Source organism: Pseudophryne corroboree, chromosome 5, assembly GCF_028390025.1.
Source record: "Pseudophryne corroboree isolate aPseCor3 chromosome 5, aPseCor3.hap2, whole genome shotgun sequence".
Lineage (NCBI taxonomy): Eukaryota > Metazoa > Chordata > Amphibia > Anura > Myobatrachidae > Pseudophryne > Pseudophryne corroboree.
Genome location: NC_086448.1, coordinates 728,015,349 through 728,037,473, shown reverse-complemented (window position 1 = coordinate 728,037,473; position 22,125 = coordinate 728,015,349). Strand labels below are relative to the sequence as shown.

Genomic DNA, 22,125 nt, shown 5'->3' with positions numbered 1-22,125 from the left:
GGGCTCCTTTACTTATTGGACCTTAAAGTCTAGGATCACAGATTGTTGTGATTGCCGTGTCCTCTTCTGGAAAATCGGCGTCTAGGTTAAATTCAATGAACTCACCCATTGTATCAATGAAAAGACCTGCTTCCTTCTAGTTTCTGGTACGAGAGGAAGAGGCCCGTCTTTTAACCGCCTTGCACATTGTTACCGCTTGTGTGAGAGGCGTTAACATGATGAGAAATTCATCCATCATCTTTGAGAATCCCGCAGCACTGATTGTTGCGTGCGGGATTCCGGTATCCCATTGGAGATCCTATCTGCAAGGTTATCCTTGTCCTAGCTGGAGCACTGCTCCCGGGTGGAGCGTCTAAGTAGGAATCGCACACCCCCGGGACTGCCTTCCTCGGGCTTGAACCCGTGTGCTCTTCTTGATACATTATGTACAAACATACCAGGTCTCTTCCTGTTGGAGGCCTTTGCATGAAATCTGTCATGGAAACCCCCTACGAGGATATTTCGTGGCGCTTTCACCCTTTAACTAGGAAGAGAAAGGCTGTGAGAGATGATGGAAGCAAAGTTATCGGATCAGGCTGGAATTACTATTCCTTTCTATATATAGAAACAAGAACAGGACAAAAATATATTTATATAAATAAATAAATAAAGTGAAACACCAGCCGACATGCGACCTCCATGCTGCGATGGTAGGGTTTGTATCCGCTTGCTTCTTAGTATTTTCGTTAGGATCTTTATAATAGAAGTCCGTTGAAAATATAATTAGTATAGTAAAATTATATGTTTAGGAGATCTCACATTCTGAGTATATGTTGGCACCAGTAGAGGGAGCGTATTCTTACAATTCTCAACACCTTGGGTATGAGAGGAAGAGGAGGAAACACATAGACCGATCTGAACACCCAAGGTGTCACCAGAGCGTCTACCGCTACCGCCTGAGGGTTCCTTGACCTGGCGCAATACCGCTTTAGCTTTTTGTTGAGACGGGACGCCATCATGTCTATTTGAGGCAGGCCCCACCGATCCGCGATCTGTGCAAAGACTTCTTAATGAAGTCCCCACTCCCCCGCATGCAGGTCGTGCCTGCTGAGGAAGTCCGCCTCCCAGTTGTCCACCCCCGGGATGAACACCGCTGACAGCGCGCTTACATGGCCTTCCGCCCAGCGTAGAATCCTGGTCGTTTCTGCCATGGCCACTCTGCTCCTTGTTCCGCCTTGGCGGTTTATATGAGCCACTGCCGTGACATTGTCCGACTGAATCAGAACCGGTCTTCTCCGAAGTAAGTTCTCCACTTGACGCAGGGCGTTGTATATGGCCCTCAACTCCAGGACGTTGATGTGGAGACAAGTCTCCAGGCTTGACCAGAGACCTTGGAAATTTCTTCCCAGTGCCACTGCTCCCCAGCCTCGGAGGCTTGCGTCCGTGGTCACCAGGACCCAGTCCTGAATGCCGAACCTGCGACCCTCTAGAAGGTGAACACTGTTCAGCCACCACAGGAGAGATACCCTGGTCCTGGGAGACAGGGTGATCCTTTGATGCATCTGTAAATGGGACCCGGACCACTTGTCCAAGAGGTCCCATTGAAAAGTCCTCGCATGGAATCTGCCGAAAGGGATGGCCACGTATGAAGCCACCATCTTCCCCAGGACCCGCGTGCACTGATGCACTGAAACCTTCTTTGGTTTCAATAGGTTCCTGACCATGGTCATGAGTTCCTGAACCTTTTTCGATCAGAAGAAAAACTTTTTTCTGGTCTGTGTCTAGGATCAGGCCCAGAAAGGTCAGACGCATTGTAGGAACTAGCTGGGACTTCGGTATATTGAGAATCCAGCCGTGTAGCTGCAACGTCTTCATGGACAGAGACACGCTGTCCAGCAACTTCTCCCAAGATCTCGCCTTTATTAGGAGATCGTCCAAGTATGGGATAATTGTGACCCCCTGCCTGCGCAGGAGCACCATCATTTCCGCCATTACCTTGGTGAAAACCCTCGGGGCCGTGGAAAGCCCAAACGGCAACGTCTGAAATTGGTAGCGACAGTCCTGCACTGCAAATCTCAGGAACGCCTGATGGGGGGGGGGGGGGGGGGGGGAATATTGGAACATGAAGGTATGCATCCTTTATGTCCAGGGACACCATCCAATCCACCCCCTCCAGGCTGGCGATGACCGCCCGGAGTGATTCCATTTTGAACTTGAACCTTTTCAAGTACAAGTTCAGAGATTTCAGGTTTAAAATGGGCCTGACCGAACCGTCCGGTTTCGGGACCACAAACAGGGTTGAATAATATCCCTCTCCCTGCTGGAGATGAGGAACTGTGACAATCACCTGTTGAACATACAATTTTTGGATTGCTGTCAACACTGACTCCCTCTCTGACGGGGAAGTCGGCAGAGCCGATTTGAAAAACCGGCGAGGAGGCAAGTCTTCGAATTCTAGCCTGTATCCCTGAGCAACAATCTCTACTGCCCAGGGATCCACCTGCGATTGAACCCAGACGTGGCTGAAAAACCGAAGACAAGCCCCCACCAGATCTGCCTCCCCCCGGGAAGCCCCAGCGTCATGCGGTGGACTTTGCAGACGCAGTGGAGGACTTCTGCTCTTGGGAACTAGCTGTGTGCAGCTTCTTTCCCCTGCCTTTTCCTCTGGTAACAAAGGACGATCCCCGCACCTTCTTGTTTTTATTGAAACGAAAGGACTGCATTTGATAATGAGATGCCTTCTTAGTATGCTGCGGGGGGACATAAGGTAAGAAATTCAACTTACCAGCCGTAGAGACTAGGTCCGAGAGGCCGTCTCCAAACAACTCCTCCCCCTTGTACGGCAAGGACTCCATGTGCCGCTTAGAATCGGCATCTCCCGTCCACTGCCGGGTCCACAGGAGTCGCCTAGCAGAAATAGACATAGCATTTATTCTGGAGCTTAATAAACAAATGTCTCTCTGAGCATCTCTTATATACAAGGCAGCATCTCTGATATGCTCTATGGTCATTTGAATGGCATCCCTATCTAAGGTGTCAATCTCCGCAGATAAGGAATCTGCCCATGCCACAACCGCACTACAAACCCAGGCCGACGCCATAGCCGGTCTAGAAATAGTACCGGAGTGAGTGTAAATGTGCTTCAAGGTAATTTCCTGCCTGCGATCGGCCGGTTCCTTGAAGGAAGCCGTATCCTGAGAAGGCAATGCCACCCTTTTGGACAAGCGTGTCAGCGCCTTGTCCACTTTTGGTGAAGATTCCCAGCGTATCCTATCAGTTTGTGGAAAAGGATACGCCATAAGAATCCTTTTGGGAACTTGTGGTCTCCTATCTGGAGAGTCCCAAGCCTTTTCGCACAATTCACTTAATTCAAATGATGATGGAAAAGTGACTTCAGGCTTTTTCTCTTTATACATGTGTACCCTCGTGTCAGGGACAGGGGGTTCCTCAGTAATATGCAAAACCTCTTTAATGGCCATAATCATGTACTGAATACCTTTTGCCACCTTCGGCTGTAATTTTGCATCTTCATAGTCGACACTAGAGTCAGAATCTGTGTCGGTATCTGTGTCATCGATCTGGGATATGGTGCGCTTCTGAGACCCCGACGGGCCTGGCGCCACAGGGACAGGCATGGACTGGGTACCTGACTGATCCCTAGCTTCTGCCTTGTCTAACCTTTTATGCAATAGATTGACATTTGCATTCAAGACATTCAGCATATCCACCCATTCCGGTGTCGGCGTTGCCGACGGCGACCTGACATTCAAACACTCCCCCTCCACAGTAAGCGAGCCTTCCTCGTCAAACATGTCGACACACGCGTACCGACACACTTCACACACACAGGGAACCCCTTTCCTGAAGACAGTATCCCTGTCAGGGCCCTTTGGAGAGACAGAGAGAGAGTATGCCAGCACACACCCCAGCGCAATAACCCTGGAGACCAACACAAAATGTGTTTCCCCAGCAGCGCTGTGTAATATGTAAACCGCCAATTATGTGCCCCCCCCCCCCCCTCCCCCTCTCTTTTAAGCACCCTTTCACCGTGTGTAAGCAGGGGAGAGTCCGGGGAGCTTCCTCTCAGCAGTGCTGTGGAGAGAAAATGGCGCTGGTGAGTGCTGAGGGAGAAGCCCCGCCCCCTCGGCGGCGGGCTTCTGTCCCGCTCAAACTTAGTAAAATATGGCGGGGGCTCTTTTATATACATGTACAGAGCCCACCTGTACATGTATATAGTCTTTTTGCCATACAGAGGTTTATATTGCTGCCCAGGGCGCCCCTTCCTGCGCCCTGACAGTGACCAGAGTGTGTGAGGTGTATGGGAGCAATGACGCACAGCTGCAGTGCTGTGCGTTACCTCAGTGAAGCTGATGGCTTCTGCCGCCTGAGACGTCTTCTGTACTTCTGGCTCTGTGAGGAGAACGGCGGCGCGGCTCCGGGGGTGGACGCCCAGTAAGAACCTGCGTTCACCCCCTCTGGAGCTAATGGTGTCCAGTAGCCGAGGAAGCAGAGCCTATCTTTGACAAGAAGGTCTGCTCCTCTCTCCTCAGTCCCTCGATGCAGGGAGCCTGTTGCCAGCAGTGCTCCCTGTGAAAAAGTAGTCAAAAGTAGAAAGAAAAATCCAAACAATAATGCTTTCAGGCAGAGAACTCTGGAGAGCTCTCTGCAGTGCACCCATCTTGCTCTGGGCACAGTGTAAAACTGAGGTCTGGAGGAGGGGCATAGAGGGAGGAGCCAGTGCACACCCAGAATCCAAAGCTTTCTTAAAGTGCCCTATCTCCTGCGGAGCCCGTCTATTCCCCATGGTCCTTACGGAGTCACAGCATCCTCAAGGACGTTAGAGAAATATATATATATATATATATATATATATATATATATATATATCCTCATGTGTACACTCTTTGTTGCAATGATTGCTATAAAAAAAACGACAACTTCGTGGCTCTTCGAACTAACAATTTTTAACCAAACAAATCAGAACCATAAAAGCCAACAAAACAGCTACTATTACCATTATATCCAGCACTACAACATTACTATATCAAGCACTACCATATTACTTTCATACAGACCTTATGAGCTGCTGAACAGGACTCCTTTATTTCCAGTGCTTTTCTTGCTAACTCTAGAGCTTCGTAAATCAACCGCTTCTTCTCGGCGGCGCCAGTTGTGCTGAGCTGAGCTAAATCCCGAGAGGCCCGGGACAGTCGCCAGAGAAGTTCAGCGTCTTCACTGAAAAAAAATATTTTTTTTACACAAAACCAAATGAATATTTCCCATTGTGTCCATCTTCATAAAGTCAGTTATGCTGTTATTGGTGCAGTCAGTTTAAGGTTATTGGTGCTCATGAAATACCCCATCGAATTTCAGAATGTTTGTAACAAATGTCTCTTCCTTTATCGGCCCCTATCAAAGTCTGCAGTTTCTCAGTGGTTAGAACAGTCATGCCAAACTATTGTTGGGAAGTCGTGTTGAATGGATTAGACCACTCTATAGCAGTAGCAAGACAGTTGGCGTGAATATAGATTTGCACATCCCAGCCAGAAACATCCCGCTGCAAACTTGGCACTGCCATACACCAAGTGGCTGTGGTGCAAGACATGAGAAAGCATGAAACCATTTCCACAGGCAAGGGCAAGCAAACGGTCTAACCTGGACAAGATTATATTCATATGAAACCCGGCAGGACTTCTTTAATAATAGACACCCTTAGTGAACCCCCTGGTGAGTTCCAGCATGTTAAATGTAGCTTAGACTCCACCTTTAATTCAAAGATGATAGAACCAGTACTGAAGAGTAATATATCTCCAGCCTCGATGCCAGCATCCATTTTCAAAATCTTCCAGTTCCAGAAAGAGATTAGTCAACCTTACAATCACCAAAGGAACAATTGCCACACTTTAGGACATAGGTCTGCAAACTCGGTCCTCATTACCCCACACAGTGCATGTTTTGCAGGTCTCCTCACAGAATCACAAGTGAAATAATTAACTCCACCTGCGGACCTTTTAAAATGTGTCTGTGAGTAATTAATGCACCTGTGCACCTGCTGGGTTACCTGCAAAACATGCACTGTGTGGGGTAATGAGGACCGAGTTTGCAGACCTAAGCTTTAGGACCATCTAAACAACTGAATTGTTAGGTTATGGTGAGACTTGGGTTACAGATATTGTAGTTCTATTCTCCCAGGTAAATTGAGATGGTGCAAACAAGGATTTCACAAGTCCCAGTAGATAGAGAATTTTATCCTCTCGTAAGAGAACCCTCTGTTGATCATCCATAGATCTTAAGTAATCGATGATCCAACCATGAAACTCCAAACTCTTGGATTAGTCCACAACCTGAGACTACAGCGAAGCAGTGAGATCACGATGATCAGCAGATCATCTCTGTATCTGACATGAGCCATGTTTTACCTGAACTCCTCTACTTCCAAGTAGAAACCTCAAGGACTTTCTCCTTTACCCGTCCCCTATATGTGAACATTTATGGATTTTAGGTCTACAATGGGTCAAACGGAACTATGCGGATTCTGGGACAAGAGAAGATTGGAGTAAAACTTAAAATAACCACTCTACAAGGACCAATGACTGAATGGCTTTCTTATGGCAAAATGCCTAGGTTTTCTCTCTAAGAAGAGGAGTACGAAAAGTATTGGCGGGGTCTTCAGGATTTTTGAAATATCCCCGACATGCAGAACTGTCTGTTCCCAGAAGAAAACCAGACATAAATTCCCATTTGGGTTTTTCTAAACTTGTGACTTTGCATCTTGACACTTAACTGTCGAGCCAGTTACCCTTTCTGCTGACCTCCACAAGGAACCAAAAAACTGTCTTTGGCAGTCTGACTCCTCACCAATCCTGCAGGGCAAAGAAACGCTTTACCCATGTGTCCAAATGAAAAATTACTTTGTCCCTCGTAGAGTATGATACAGACAGAGGAAAGCAGTACACATCAACTCTGTCCCCTAATCTTGGCCCTAAGGTCAAATGCACATGTCCACTGAAGGTGAATCCTCACCCCATCGAGTTTAGCACTCACAGTCATGTCTCCGAAATACACAGTAAGTCAAAGACAGCACACCCAAACTAGGACTACCTGACAAGACCTACTAGAGTGCTCTGACCACCTCACCACTGCTCCCTTGACTGAAGCTTACATTTAGAAGAGTATAAGAGACTTAAGGGCACATGAAGCCTGCTATCAGTGCTGTTCCCTATTACTACAGCCTGACGTGCAGTTGAAGTCTGATGCTTCCACTTAAAAAAAAAATAAAAAAAAAATGTTAAAGTGGATTCCATAATCCTCTCCAAATATGAGATCCAAGGAGGTCATGATAGTCCAATAGCAAATTGGCTTAGCTGGAGATGTTGCAGCCCCTGGCTATTCACTAGAGGAGGGGAAGGTTAATTTGCGAGGCTTCCACAGGGGAAGGAGGGTGGGACACCACTTGGACCCCAAGAATAGGCAGACAGTTCTGCATGGACCAGACAATAACACACACAAGATAATTCAATCATTTCAGTGGAACAATCTGTCAGTGAGTGCTGCTCAAAATAGAAGTGGACTGGACACTAAAGTGTAAAAGCAATGTAGTATATTTATGTGTACATGTGACACACACACCTTATTCCATAAAGACCATCAAACTTTTCTCAGCCCAGGTTATTTTAAGTTTTATTTCAAGTCGAGTGTCAGCATGGGAACACTTCATGGAACACTGGCTCCTACTGAACTGATAAACTGCATGCTCAGGAATATTGATTCCACCAACAGAATGGATATTTTCCCGTGTGCTTGCGCACTTTAAAAAAAACTCTTTTCACTCATTTTTATTTGCAACAATTGGCAGTACATTTTCCAGTCAGACTTATAATAATTATCCAGCATTTGCATTCAGTGAAAGACATCCCCTGTACCTATCTTTGTACGGACTCAAAAATTGATATAACTTCTCGGTCTCTCCACTGCCATGCAGATAGTCCGCTTGTTCCTTCACATCTTCAACTTAAAAAGAAAAGAAAAAGTTTAATGCTAGTAAGGTTCTTCTCATAGGGTTTTCATACAACATGGGACTTGGCCTGAAGACACCATTTCATCATTTACCCTGAATGGGCCTTTTCAATAATCCTACATTTAAGAAAGAAAAAAAAAAAAAGTACACCCAAAAAAAAAAAAAAAAAGTACACCTTGTTCCAATAGAACACGGATGTATAATATAACATGGATTTAAAGTGGTACAAGAGGAGTTGTAGTCATTTGGTATTTGCTCATTACACCCTGCCATATTCTGCCCCACATCAATTAAGAAAATGCATTTTTTTTCTTGTTTGTTGTTCTTACAGTTTGAATAGGAACTGCTGGTATTTGGTCAGTTCTGTTACCCACAGCACCTGGTGAGCACCAAGTGTTAAAAAATAGTCGGATTACCCAGTAAACCCTGCGGCTAATTGGATATGACCCTCTGGTGTCCACTGAGAGAGTGCTACATAAATAACATTATTATTATTATTATTATTAGTGCCAGCAGTGAGAATATTAGTTCTCCTAGTTAGAGGAGGGTTGTTTTATGACTAAATGCCACCCATCATGTTTTTCGTTACAGGTATAAAAGATAAGGCTCATCTTTTACAATGAAAAGGTACCCCATATACAATGGAATCCTAGGCCTATTATTCTGATGGATTTGGAGCTGTTTTTTTAAATACTCTAAAAAAAATAAAAATAAATTAAAGTACCTTTAATGCTGGCATATACTACAGCATGTTTACACTTCCATCTGTATGACTGGACGGCCAGCAAAGAGAGGGACGAGAAGACAAGACCCCGTCCCAGCAAGGCCACTCTCCCTGGACCCTGTGGTGGAAAGAAAGCGCTGTTACTGCAATTTGTAGACCAGAATGGATACTTCTGTTGTACAGCTACCACGACCATCACAACACAGTCTACTTCAGTGATTTTCAACCTTTTTTTAGTCACAGCACACCGAATAATATTTAAAAATTCCCAAGGCACACCATCAGTTCCCCACAGAAAAAATACAAAAAACACACATTGGCCCTCACAGTAAAGAAAAATCCACACATACATTGGCCTACACAGTTGCTCCCCACATAAATCATGTTGCTCACACATAAATCAATCACATTTCTCCCCACATAAATCGTATTGCTCCCCACATTAATTATTCACATTGTTCCCCCCATAAATCCATATAAATCCTTATTCTCCCCACATAAATCTTATTGTTCCCCACAGGAGAAATAAAATAACAAATATTAGCCCCTACCGGTCAGCTGTCCTCCTCCCTGTCCCTCGGTTGCGGGCGTTCATAGTGGAGTGCTGCAAATACTGAGCAGGGGGCGGTTGGGCAGGTGTGGATGTGGGTTGGCAAGGAAAGCTGTGTATGCAGGCAGGAACTGGAAGATGTGTAAGCAGGCAAGTGGGCTGGCTGGGTGGTAGACGCGGCAGCAGTGACCTATGATATCACACCGCCGCGTCTTCAAGTCATAGGTCACGGCCGGAGCATGACTGATCCTCTAAAAAGAGCCCGGGCCAACAGTTCACTCTGAAGGTGCAGGACACTGCTCTGGCTCCGCGGCACACCTTGCAACTGGTCGCGGCACACTAGTGTGCCACGGCACACTGGTTGAAAAAGCCTGGTCTACTTGATACATATGTACTGCACATAGGTCCTGGTGTAACATGCAATAAATGCGATACGGAGTGACAGCAGAGAACACTGGACTCTGGAATAAGGAGCAGAATACAAACCAGAGGGAACAACCTATGCACATCATAAACATCCATAGGACCAAATATTCCAATGTTTACTCTCTTTCTTTGCTGCTTATAGCACCCGGGCAAGGCCAAAACTGCTGTGAAGATGAAAGCTGAGTCCCATGAATAATGTGTCCTGTGGCCCTTCCTTTGTATAATGTAGCATTTCGACATTAATAAAACATTAACATTTTATATTCCAGGGGACGGTTTACTTTTGACTGATAAGGAGGAGAGGGTACAATACAAAGATTCATCTAGTGACCTGTATCAGAACGAACTGCATGGGTTACGAAATTTCAGTTGTATAGCCCGGGTGAATCCCAGGTTAACAACCATCCAAAAGAAAGAGCTTCTGACATGGGCCAAACAGCATCGTCACTGGATCATTGAACAGTGGAGACGCATCATATGGTGCGATGAATCCAGATTTTCCAATGACGGCCACTGGGGAAGAGTTCCAACCAGACTGTCAAATGAGCTGTGTAGAAAGGAGGCAGAAGGGTCATGTTTTGAGAGTGTATTTCAAGAGCTGGACCCTTGGTCGAGGTGTCCAACAGCATGAAATCGGTGGACTATGTAACATTGTTGGATCACGCGGTTTTGCCATTTGTCCAGTTTCTGAGAGACGAAGACCGTCTCGTGGATCCACTGTTTCAGGATGATAATTGCACTGTCCATTGTGCTAGGATTGTGCAGGATTGGTTTGCAGAGCACCAGCCTGATGTGGCACATCTCACGTTGCCCTCCAACTCGCAAGATCTCAATGTTATTTGGGACATTTTGGAACGGGTTGTGAAGAAAAAAAAATAGGATTTTGGTACTTACCAGGTAAATCCTTTTCTTTGAATCCATAGGGGGCACTGGAGTACTCTTGGGATATGGACGGTTCCACAGGAACTAGGCACTGAATAAATTAAAATTTGAGACTACTCCCCTCCATATCCCAGAGTACCTCAGTGTTTTTTTACTGAGCCGAAAAGGAGCTATAGAGGTTGACAATGGAGAAATACATATAGCCAAAAACGGACAATAAAGTTGACACATAACGATACTGACAACTAACAGTTGACACCAACCCGATAGAATTTCTAATTTGGAACCGTCGGTAAGAGTGTGTTACCATAAGATTTTCTGAACCTACCACAACCAGGTAAAACTGCTCTGGGTGGGCGTCCAGTGCCCCCTATGGATTCAAAGAAAAGGATTTACCTGGTAAGTACCAAAATCCTATTTACTTTTTCATCCACTAGGGGTCACTGGAGTACTCTTGGGACGTACCAAAGTTTCCCCCGTGGGCGGGAGAGCTGTTTGGCACCTGTAACACTAGACGGCCAAAGCTAGATGCTGATGCCGCAAAAGTATCAAACTTATAAAAGCGCACAAACGTGTGCACTGAAGACCATGTAGCCGCACGGCAAAGCTGTGTCGTAGAAGCTCCACGACCAGCTGCCCATGACGTTCCTACAGAACGTGTGGAATGAGCTGTTACTGATGTAGGCGGCTGTAACCTAGCATGAAGGTAAGCCTGACGTATGGTCAGTTTTATCCATCTGGATAAGGTCTGCTTAGAAGCTGGTCAACCCAACTTGGCCGCATCATAGAGGATAAACAACGTATCCGTCTTACGAACTGTAGACGTTCGGGATACATAAACGCGTAATGCGCATACCACATCCAAGGTTGCAGAATCTCCTGTTAACACAGGAACTACTATTGGTTGATTGATGTGAAAAGAGGACACTACTTTTGGTAGGAAAGCGGGATTCGTCCGAAGTTCCGCTCTGTCATCATGAAACACCAAATACGGTGGCTTGCATGACAAGGCACCCAAATCTGAAACACGCCTTGCCGAAGCCAAGGCTAGGAGAAAAATTGTTTTCCAAGTGAGAAACTTAATATCCACTTGTTGTAAGGGTTCAAAATAAAAAGACTGTAAGAAATCTAAAATCAGATTCAAGTCCCATGGTGCAGTAGGTGGAGTGAATGGAGGCTGTACTCTGAGGACACCCTGCATAAAGGTGTGTACCGACGGCAATAGAGCCAATCTTCTTTGAAAATAAATTGACAACGCAGATATCTGCACTTTTAGTGTGGATAAACGCAGACCTCCATCTAACCCCATCTGTAGAAATAACAAAAGACGGGATAACTTGAAAGACGATGTCGGAAACTTCCGAGCTTCACACCAACTTATATAGGTACGCCAAATTCTGTAATAATGAGCTGCCGTAACCGGCTTCCTAGCTCGTAACATGGTTGGTATAACTGATTCTGGAATGCCCTCTCTTCTTAAGAGGGCGGTCTCAACAGCCACCCCGTCAAACGCAGCCGCGCTAAATCGGGGTAAAGGAACGGACCCTGTTGTAACAGGTCCGGACGTAGTGGGAGCGGCCAAGGATCGTCTGCGAGTAGACCGCGGAGATCCGAAAACCAAGCTCTCCGAGGCCAATGAGGAGCTACTAATATGACTGTGACGGACTCTCTTTTGATCCGTTTTAGCAATAGAGGGAGCAGCGGAAACGGTGGTAAACAGATACACGAGACTGTATGGCCACGTGATTGTGAGTGCATCCACCGCCACTGCCTTTGGATCTCTCGTTCTGGACACGTACTGGGGCGTTTGATGATTGTGGCGAGATGCCATCAGGTCCACCTGCAGGTAACCCCACTTCTGGACCAACATGTGAAACACTTCTGGATTTAATGCCCATTCTCCTGGATGAAAATCCCGACGGCTGAGATAATCCGCCTCCCAGTTGTCCACCCCCGGAATGAATACTGCTGACAATATCACTTGGTGATATTCGGCCCAATTGAGGATTCGAGCTACTTCCCGCATTGCCATGCGGCTTTTCGTTCCTCCTTGTTTGTTGATGTATGCGACCGCCGTCGCATTGTCTAACTGCACCTGAACAGCCTGAGCCTGCAGCATGTGCACTGCTTGTCGTAACGCATTGTAAATTGCCCGGAGTTTCAGGACATTTATAGACAGCAATCTTTCGTGATCCGCCCAGAGACCCTGGAGCTGATAATTTTGAACTACTGCTCCCCAACCTCTGAGACTCGCGTCCGCCGTGAGAATTATCCAATTCCAGGCGCCGAACCGTTTTCCTGCGGTTAGATTCTGTACTTTGAGCCACCAGAGTAGAGACACTCTGGCCCTTGGAGACAACCTCACCCTGTGGTGAATCTGCAGATGCGAGCCCGACCACTGTGTGAGTACATCCAGTTGAAAAGGATGTGAGTGAAATCTTCCGAAATGAAGCGCTTCGAAAGCCGCCACCATTGTGCCTAAGAGGCAAATGCACAAATGAACCGAGACTGTGCGTGGCTTGAGCACTAATTGTACCAGATGACAAATGACCTGTACTTTGTTCAGGTAGGTAAATTCTTTGATTTACCGTATCGAGAACCATACCTAGGAATTGAATTAGTTGAAACGGAATTAGATGTGATTATTTGAAGTTGACAATCCAACCGTGGTGAACCAGTACATTGTATGTCAGCAATGCCTGTTGAAGGAGGATTTGTTGAGACGGGGCTTTGATGAGTAAATCGTCCAAGTACGGAACTATTATCACTCCTAGGGATCTGAGATGAGCTATCATCACAGACATCACTTTGGTGAATACCCGAGGCGCTGACGAGAGGCCAGACGGTAGAGCCTGAAACTGGTAATGGTTCTGTCGTATTGCAAACCGCAAGAACCTTTGATGAGGTGGCCAAATCGGAATGTGTAAGTACGCATCCTTGAGATCCAGAGCAATCATGAAATCCTGTGGCTCTAGGCCTGCAATTACTGACCGCTGAGATTCCATCTTGAATCTGTAGTAAGTGACGTACTGATTGAGGCCCTTTAAGTTCAATATTGGCCTGACCGAGCCATCCGGCTTTGGTACCACAAACAGACTGGAATAATAACCCTGACCCTGTTGGTGTACAGGGACCGGAATCAAAGCTGCCGCATCCAGCAGAGACTGAATGTCAGTTTGCAGAATCGCCTTCTTGTCGTCCGACACAGGCAGTCCTGTCCTGAAAAACCGCATTGGCGGGAGACAGTCGAACTCTATTTTGTAACCTGTTAAAACTAAATTGCGGATCCACCCATCTGTGGACGTCTGAAGCCACGCCAACTGGAATGACTGAAGGCATGCTCCCACAATAGGAGATTCGAAAAGGGCTGGGAGCCCGTCATGCCACTGGCTTGCCGGTGACTTTAGTATCCTGACGAGTGGTATTGGTTTGTTGGAAACCACGTCCCCGACCTCGTCTACCAGGTGTGGCCGTTCCCCTGCCACGCCCGCGAAAGGACTGAGGTCTAAAGGATTTGAACGCCGGTCCAGAATACCTCTTTCTAGGTACTGTTGGAGGTAATGGTAGGAAAACAGACTTTCCTCCCGTGGCCTCAGAAATCCATTTGTCCAATTCAGGACCAAATAACTTCTCGCCCTCGTAAGGTAACGCTTCTATACCTTTTTTGACCTCTGCTTCCGCTTGCATAGCCAGAGCGCTCATCGGGGGTCATTCCGAGTTGTTCTCTCGCAAGCTGCTTTTAGCAGCTTTGCACACGCTAAGCCGCCGCCTAATGGGAGTGAATCTTAGCATAGTAAAATTGCGAACGAAAGATTAGCAGAATTGCGAATAGACACTTCTTAGCAGTTTCTGAGTAGCTCCAAACTTACTCGGCATCTGCGATCAGTTCAGTGCTTGTCGTTCCTGGTTTGACGTCACAAACACACCCAGCGTTCGGCCAGACACTCCTCCGTTTCTCCAGCCACTCCCGCGTTTTTCCCAGAAACGGTAGCGTTTTTTTCACACACACCCATAAAACGGCCAGTTTCCGCCCAGAAACACCCACTTCCTGTCAATCACATTACGATCACCAGAACGAAGAAAAAACCTCGTAATGCCGTGAGTAAAATTCCTAATTGCATAGCAAATTTACTTGGCGCAGTCGCACTGCGGACATTGCGCATGCGCAGTAGCGACTATTCGCTCCGTTGCGACAAAAAAATAACGACCGAACAACTCGGAATGACCCCCATCGTGCTGTAACTAGTGATGATGAAAGGCGAGAAGTGAGCTGACAGACGTCAGTAGAAGCTGTACATAGATAGTCAGCAGCTTCCCAGATTTCATCAGCGAGAAGTATAAGGTGATCATCAGTTAAGGCAGACCTGAGTTCTGTTATCCATACCATTAGCGTCTTAGTTACCCAAATGCCACTCAACCCAGGTCTAAGCAGCACTCCTGCTGCTGTATACATGGACTTTAGCATAGCTTCTATTTTACGGTCCGAAGGGTCCTTAAGTGTAGTAGCAGCTGGTACTGGTATGGTTAATTTCTTTGTAAGTTTAGACACAGATGAATCCACCAACAGCGGATTCTCCCATGTAGCTGTTACTGAGTCTGGAAACGGATAACTAGACCTAAATCTGTGAGGTATAGAAAACCGTTTATCCGGTTTCTTTCTTGTTTCTAGTAACATTTTATTAAGAGATTCCGAAACAGGAAAACACATTGGAGTTCTCTGTCGTTTAGTAAAGATGACCTCATCATTTATCAGAGGCTCCTCAGTTTCTGTAAACTTCAGAGACTGACGCACCGCTCTGATGAGATTATCAATGCCTGGGCTGTCAAAATCGTCACTATCTGACTGCTGGTCTACTTCGCCCTCCTCAACCTCATCTTGTACAGTGAGGTTTGGCGTAGAATCGTCAGAAAGTAACATAGCAGAAACCGGTAATTTATAAGAGAAATTAAACTTATCCCCCTTCACCAAAGAGGATTTAGACTTTTGGTAAGGCTGAGACCCCTCCGGTAGTTCTAGCAGTCTCACCCTAGACTCAGATCTTGCTGCCTCTAGCTCCTGCCGAGAGGAGGCCAATTCTGATTGCAATCCAGCTAGGACATCTGCTAACATAGCCCATGGCGGGTCCGGGGTTGAAATTGGATTTGAAACCGGAGCAGAAATTGTATTTGTTTCTGAATTTACAAAACATACTTTACATGTGGTAGATCCATCCGGAAATACACCCTTACAGACATTGCAGTGAAACTGCTTTTTGGACTTTGCTGGTGTCTTACTCATTATGCAGACAGACAATACAAAATACAAAGACAGACAACTTGCACGACTCAGTAAATAGCACTAAGGTGTCTCTAAAATATATATATCTGGCCAAGTGCAGTGCACGCCAGCAATATGCCTGATCCCAAATTCCCCCTAACACCCCTGCGCCTTCAATGGTGGAGAGATGTAATACAAGAAATTCTGGAAATACAACACGAAAAACAGGAAGCATGGTTAATATGTACCCATGCTCACAGTATAACACAAAGTGCAGACTTATAATATGTCAGCAGATTTAATAAACCTCTTATATTGCATTAACCCTGCACATATAATTTGTTCCTGTTTAACAAAGGCTTAAAAGCCTATCTATGCAGCGCTGTCTGAACATGCTTTCACCCCTGCGTGTAACATCAGACCTGTATCCCTGAATATAGTAACATCAGACCTGTATGCTTATTATTAGTGTGCCCCCCCCCATGCTCCATGTACCGCCTCACTATACACGGAGGCCGGCTATGATGAGGGAGCCGGAAGCGGCATCGGAGCAGGGGAGCGTGCCGCATAGAGCCGTGGAGCGGCCTATGCATAATCAACTGGCCGGCGTGGCTCAGAGCAGCGGGGGAGGCAGCATAACAGCGGCGCTGGAAGCGGCGGCGGACGGCTGTAGGCAGCGGCGGGCGGCACACACACACACACACAGTATCCCATCCAGCGGGGCGGCAGCGTGAGCTGACCGCCCCGTTCAACATACCTGGACCCTGTGGTGAGGGCTATGACGGGGCTTCTTCTGTAAGCTCCGTCAGCCTTTTCTGCAGGGTCCTGCACGTGGTGGTGAGGGAGCTCTTTCCGAGAGGCCCGACACCCACAGCTGCTTCAGCAGCTTCCACTATCCCGGACCCTCGCCTTTCTGGAAGGGGGGAAGGGATGTGGCCTTGAAAATTCAATAATTGTGGACTAACTCCACAAGCCTTGTTGCTCGGTGAGCACCGAAAAAACACTGAGGTACTCTGGGATATGGAGGGGAGGAGTAGTCTCAAATTTTAATTTATTCAGTGCCTAGTTCTTGTGGAACCGTCAATATCCCAAGAGTACTCCAGTGACCCCTAGTAGATGAAAAAGAAACAAAAACCCTCAGAATTTGGCTGCATTGAAGGACTACTAGGTCATGGAATGGGAGCAATGCAATATAAATGTGATCCAGTCATATTGATAGCATGTCTCATAAAATCTAAGCAGTCATTAAAGCAGGTGGTGATGTAACGCCATATTAACGTCTAATGTGAGCATTCCATATTATTTTGTCTGGGGTGTTTAAAAGGGAATACATACTAATTACCGGCGGCCGGGGTGCCGGCTGTCAAGATATCGACAGCGGCATCCTAGCCGCCAGTATGTCGGCGAGCACAAGAAAGCGTCTTGAGGATTCGCTGCGCTCGCCGCAGGTTTTATTCTCCCTCTATGGGTGTCGTGGACACCCATAGAAGGAGATTAGCCTAGCTTGCCAGTATTCCGGCAGCGGCACTTCACCGCCTGTTGGGATTCTGGCGTCTGCATTGTGACCGCCGGAATCTCGACAGGTGGTCTCCCGCTTGCCTCCCTTTAAAAGACACCTCTCCTGTGACAATACCTCCATAGGCACAAAAGTGGGTAATGTGTGTTTGGAGCTTGGTACACATGGGCCAGACTGAAATCCCAATAGATAATGAAAACTGTTGTCTGAAGCACTAAATAGCTTTTTGCAGGAGGTATCTGTGATATATCTTTCATTGGGATATTGCTACATAGCCATAATACTTAACGTCATGCAGAATCTGCATTTTATTCATGATCACAGTAAAGCTGGGCATACTGTACACTATACAATTATCTGGCAGAATCTGTGGTTGGAATGAATACCTGGCAATGGATGAGAGCAACTGATAATCGACCATTTGCTCCCAGACACTGGAAAATGGACAAAAATGGTCGTTTATACAAATTGGTTAAATCACGGACAGGTTTTGTCCATTTTCCAGTGTTTGGTAGCAAATGGTCGATTATCAGTTGCTCTCATCAATTACCAGATTTTCATTCCAACCACAGATTATCTGACAGATAATTGTATAGAGTATGCCTAGTTTAAGAAGGGTCTTGATACATAAACCTAAAATGGACAGACATGAAATCCCACATATGATGCCTACTAGACATATACATAACGGTTACTGGATAAAATGCTTAGGTGCCACTACATATAAAAGCAATAAATGTTCTATAAACAAGATATCAGAGAAATTACACAAGAACAGAATGAACTGTACATATATAATTCTCATATTACAATCATGAAAACTGTAACACTGACAATAAAACTAGTGCCCATACGCTCTTTTACTGGGACAGACTAAGCAGCTGTGCAATACCGTACAACTAATATGGTAATGTTGCACAATGCGCCTGTAGGAAATGGACACCTTCAGCCAGCATCTGGGATCAGAGTGCTGCATCAGAAGACACAGCAATAGATCACAATCGTCACCATCAGACGTGATGGTCACAGCCCTCGGCTATCTGCCTGGGCCAAAGCTTACTCAGTATGGCTAACAGAACTCCTCTGCTGGGTCTGGAAGTCTGTGTTAAACGACACATACCCAGGCCTTGGCATGCCTACAAAATGGGGGCGACATGCTTTGTCAAATGGTCCAGGATGCCGCCCCTCAAAAGCTGCAGCGCGTCAATTAAACTGCGGTTACACGGGGACTGTGGGCAATCAGGCTGCGCTTGCGCAGTGCACCTACCATCAGATTTGTACATAAGCCATCGGGTTTACGTACAATTCCGAATCAGGCCCTATATCTGTACTAATGATGGTGGCAGAATGCTGATCTGATACAGAATTAGGCAGCGCTTGTGGTGATTGCCTCCATGTGCACACATAATGATAAGGGAGTGGATTCATGTACAGTAAGTCAGTAATCTAGCACATACATTAAGGGTATGTGTTTAATTTACCGGGTGTCGGGATCCCGGTGGTCAGGATACCAACGCTGGAATCCAGACAGCCGGAATACCGGCGCAACAGGGCAATTCCCACTCGTGGGTGTCCACAACACCCATAGAGCCACCGAGCCCGCGGCGAGCACAGCAATCCTGCCAGGGAACTCTTAGCACTCGCCCCGCTGCCAGCATTCTGGCGGGATGCCGCAGTAAGGATTTTGACAGCCAGAATCCCGCCGCCAGTAATCCATACTGAACCCACATTAAGGTGTTATTCCTCTGCTGCTGCTACTATTACTTTCTCTAACGTCCTAAGTGGATGCTGGGGACTCCGTCAGGACCATGGGGTTTAGCGGCTCCGCAGGAGACAGGGCACAATAATAAAAGCTTTAGGATCAGGTGGTGTGCACTGGCTCCTCCCCCTATGACCCTCCTCCAAGCCTCAGTTAGATTTTTGTGCCCGGCCGAGAAGGGTGCAATCTAGGTGGCTCTCCTGAGCTGCTTAGAATAAAAGTTTAAGTTAGGTTTTTTATTTTCAGTGAGTCCTGCTGGCAACAGGCTCACTGCTACGAGGGACTTAGGGGAGAGAAGTAAACTCACCTGCGTGCAGGATGGATTTGCTTCTTAGGCTACTGGACACCATTAGCTCCAGAGGGAGTCGGAACACAGGTCTCACCCTGGGGTTCGTCCCGGAGCCGTGCCGCCGACCCCCCTTGCAGATGCCGAAGTTGAAGAGGTCCAGAGGTCCAGAAACAGGCGGCAGAAGACTTTCAGTCTTCATAAGGTAGCGCACAGCACTGCAGCTGTGCGCCATTGTTGTCAGCACACTTCATACCAGCGGTCACTGAGGGTGCAGGGCGCTGGGGGGGCGCCCTGGGCAGCAATGTATTATACCTTTTTTATGGCTAAAATACATCACATATAGCCCTTGAGGCTATATGGATGTATTTAACCCCTGCCAGATCTCACAAACTCCGGGAGAAGAGCCCGCCGTTTTAGGGGGCGGGGCCTATTCTCCTCAGCACACGGCGCCATTTTCCTGCTCAGCTCTGCTGTGAGGAAGGCTCCCAGGCTCTCCCCTGCACTGCACTACAGAAACAGGGTTAAAACAGAGAATATGTGAAAATGCTATAAGGGAAAACACTTGTATAAGGGGTTGTCCCTGTATAATTATAGCGTTTTTGGTGTGTGCTGGCAAACTCTCCCTCTGTCTCCCCAAAGGGCTAGTGGGGTCCTGTCCTCTATCAGAGCATTCCCTGTGTGTGTGCTGTGTGTCGGTACGTGTGTGTCGACATGTAGGAGGACGATGTTGGTGAGGAGGCGGAGCAAATTGCCTGTATTGGTGATGTCACTCTCTAGGGAGTCGACACCGGAATGGATGGCTTATTTAGGAATTACGTGATAATGTCAACACGATGCAAGGTCGGTTGACGACATGAGACGGCCGGCAAACAAATTAGTACCTGTCCAGGCGTCTCAGACACCGTCAGGGGCTTGTAAAAACGCCCATTTACCTCAGTTGGTCGACACAGACACTGACTTCAGTGTCGACGGTGAAGAAACAAACGTATTTTCCTTTAGGGCCACACGTTACATGTTAAGGGCAATGAAGGAGGTGTTACATATTTCTGATACTACAAGTACCACAAATAAGGGTATTATGTAGGGTGGGAATAATCTACTTGTAGTTTTTCCTGAATCAGATAAATTAAAGTGTGTGATGATACGTGGGTTTCCTCCGATAGAAAATTATTGGAGGTATACCCTTTCCCGCCAGAAGTGAGGGCGAGTTGGGAAACACACCTTAGGGTGGATAAGGCGCTCACACGCTTATAAAAACAAGTGGCGTTACCGTCTCCAGATACGGCCGCCCTCAAAGAGCCAGCTGATAGGAAGCTGAAAAATATCCTAAAAAGTATATACACACATACTGGTGTTATACTACGACCAGCAATCGCCTCAGCCTGGATGTGCAGCGCTGGGGGGGCTTGGTCGGATTTCCTGACTGAAAATATTGATACCCTTGACAGGAACAATATTTTATTGACTATAGAGCATTTTAAGGATGCATTTCTATATATGCGAGATGCGCAGAGGGATATTTGCATTCTGGCATCAAGAGTAGATGTGATGTCCATATCTGCCAGACGATGTTTATAGACACGACAGTGGTCAGGTGATGCAGATTCCAGACGGCACATGGAAGTATTGCCGTATAAAGGGGCGGTCCATCGGACCTGGTGGCCATGGCAACAGCTGGAAAATCCACTTTTGTTACCCCAAGTCACATCTCAGCAGAAAAGGACACAGTCTTTTCAGTCTCAGTCCTTTCGTACCCATAAAGGCAGGCGGGCAAAAGGCCAGTCATATCTGCCCAGGGTTAGAGGAAAGGGAAGAAGACTGCAGCAGGCAGCCCATTCCCAGGAACAGAAGTCCTCCACAGCTTCTGCCAAGTCCGCAGCATGACGCTGGGGCCATACAAGCGGACTCAGGTGCGGTGGGGGGTCATCTCAAGAGTTTCAGCACGCAGTGGGCTCACTCGCAAGTGGACTCCTGGATCCTACACGTAGTATCCCAGGTGTACATTGGAAATTCGAGACGTCTTCCCCTCACAAGTTCCTGAAGTCTGCTTTACCAACGTCTCCCTCCGACAGGGAGGCAGTATTGGAAAAAAATTCACAGGCTGTATTCCCAGCAGGTGATAATCAAAGTACCCCTCCTACAACAAGGGAAGGGGTATTGTTCCACACTATATTGTGGTACTGAAGCCAAACGGCTCGGTGAGATCTAAAAGATTTGAACAATTACATACAAGGGTTCAAATCAAGATGGAGTCACTCAGAGCAGTGATAGCGAACCAGGACGATATGGTGTCACTGGATATCAGGGACGCTTACCTACATGTCCAAATTTTGCCCTTCTCACCAAGGGTATCTCAGGTTCGTGGTACAGAACTGTCACTATCAGTTCAGAAGCTGCCGTTTGGATTGTCCACGGCACCCCGGGTCTTTACCATGGTAATGGCCGAAATGATGATTCTTCCTAAAAGAAATATGGACGCTTTCCTGATAAGGGCACGGTCCAGAGAACAGTTGGCGGTCGGAGTAGCACTATCTCAAGTAGTTCTACGACAGCACGAGTGGATTCTAAATATTCCAAAATCGCAGCTTTTTCCGACGACACGTCTAATGTTCCTAGGAATGATTCTGGACACAGTCCAGAAAAGGATGTTTTCTCCCGGAGAAGAAGGCCAGGGAGTTATCCGAGCTAGTCAGGAACCTCCTAAAACCAGGAAAAGTATCAGTGCA

General features: G+C 46.9%; 1 protein-coding gene across 2 annotated transcripts in view; it reads right to left on the bottom strand.

Annotated features, from left to right (window-relative positions):
• The window catches only part of LOC134928369 (regulator of microtubule dynamics protein 1-like), a 70,767-nt gene that overhangs the window by 45,765 nt on the left and 2,877 nt on the right, over positions 1-22,125 (bottom strand). For both annotated transcript variants that reach the window (XM_063924039.1, XM_063924038.1), the window contains exons 2-4: positions 8,721-8,838; positions 7,902-7,989; positions 5,055-5,214 (exon numbers count right to left, since the gene is read on the bottom strand). In XM_063924039.1, the coding sequence (XP_063780109.1) occupies positions 5,055-5,214; positions 7,902-7,989; positions 8,721-8,838 (366 nt within the window). The remainder of the gene's footprint in view (positions 1-5,054; positions 5,215-7,901; positions 7,990-8,720; positions 8,839-22,125) is intronic.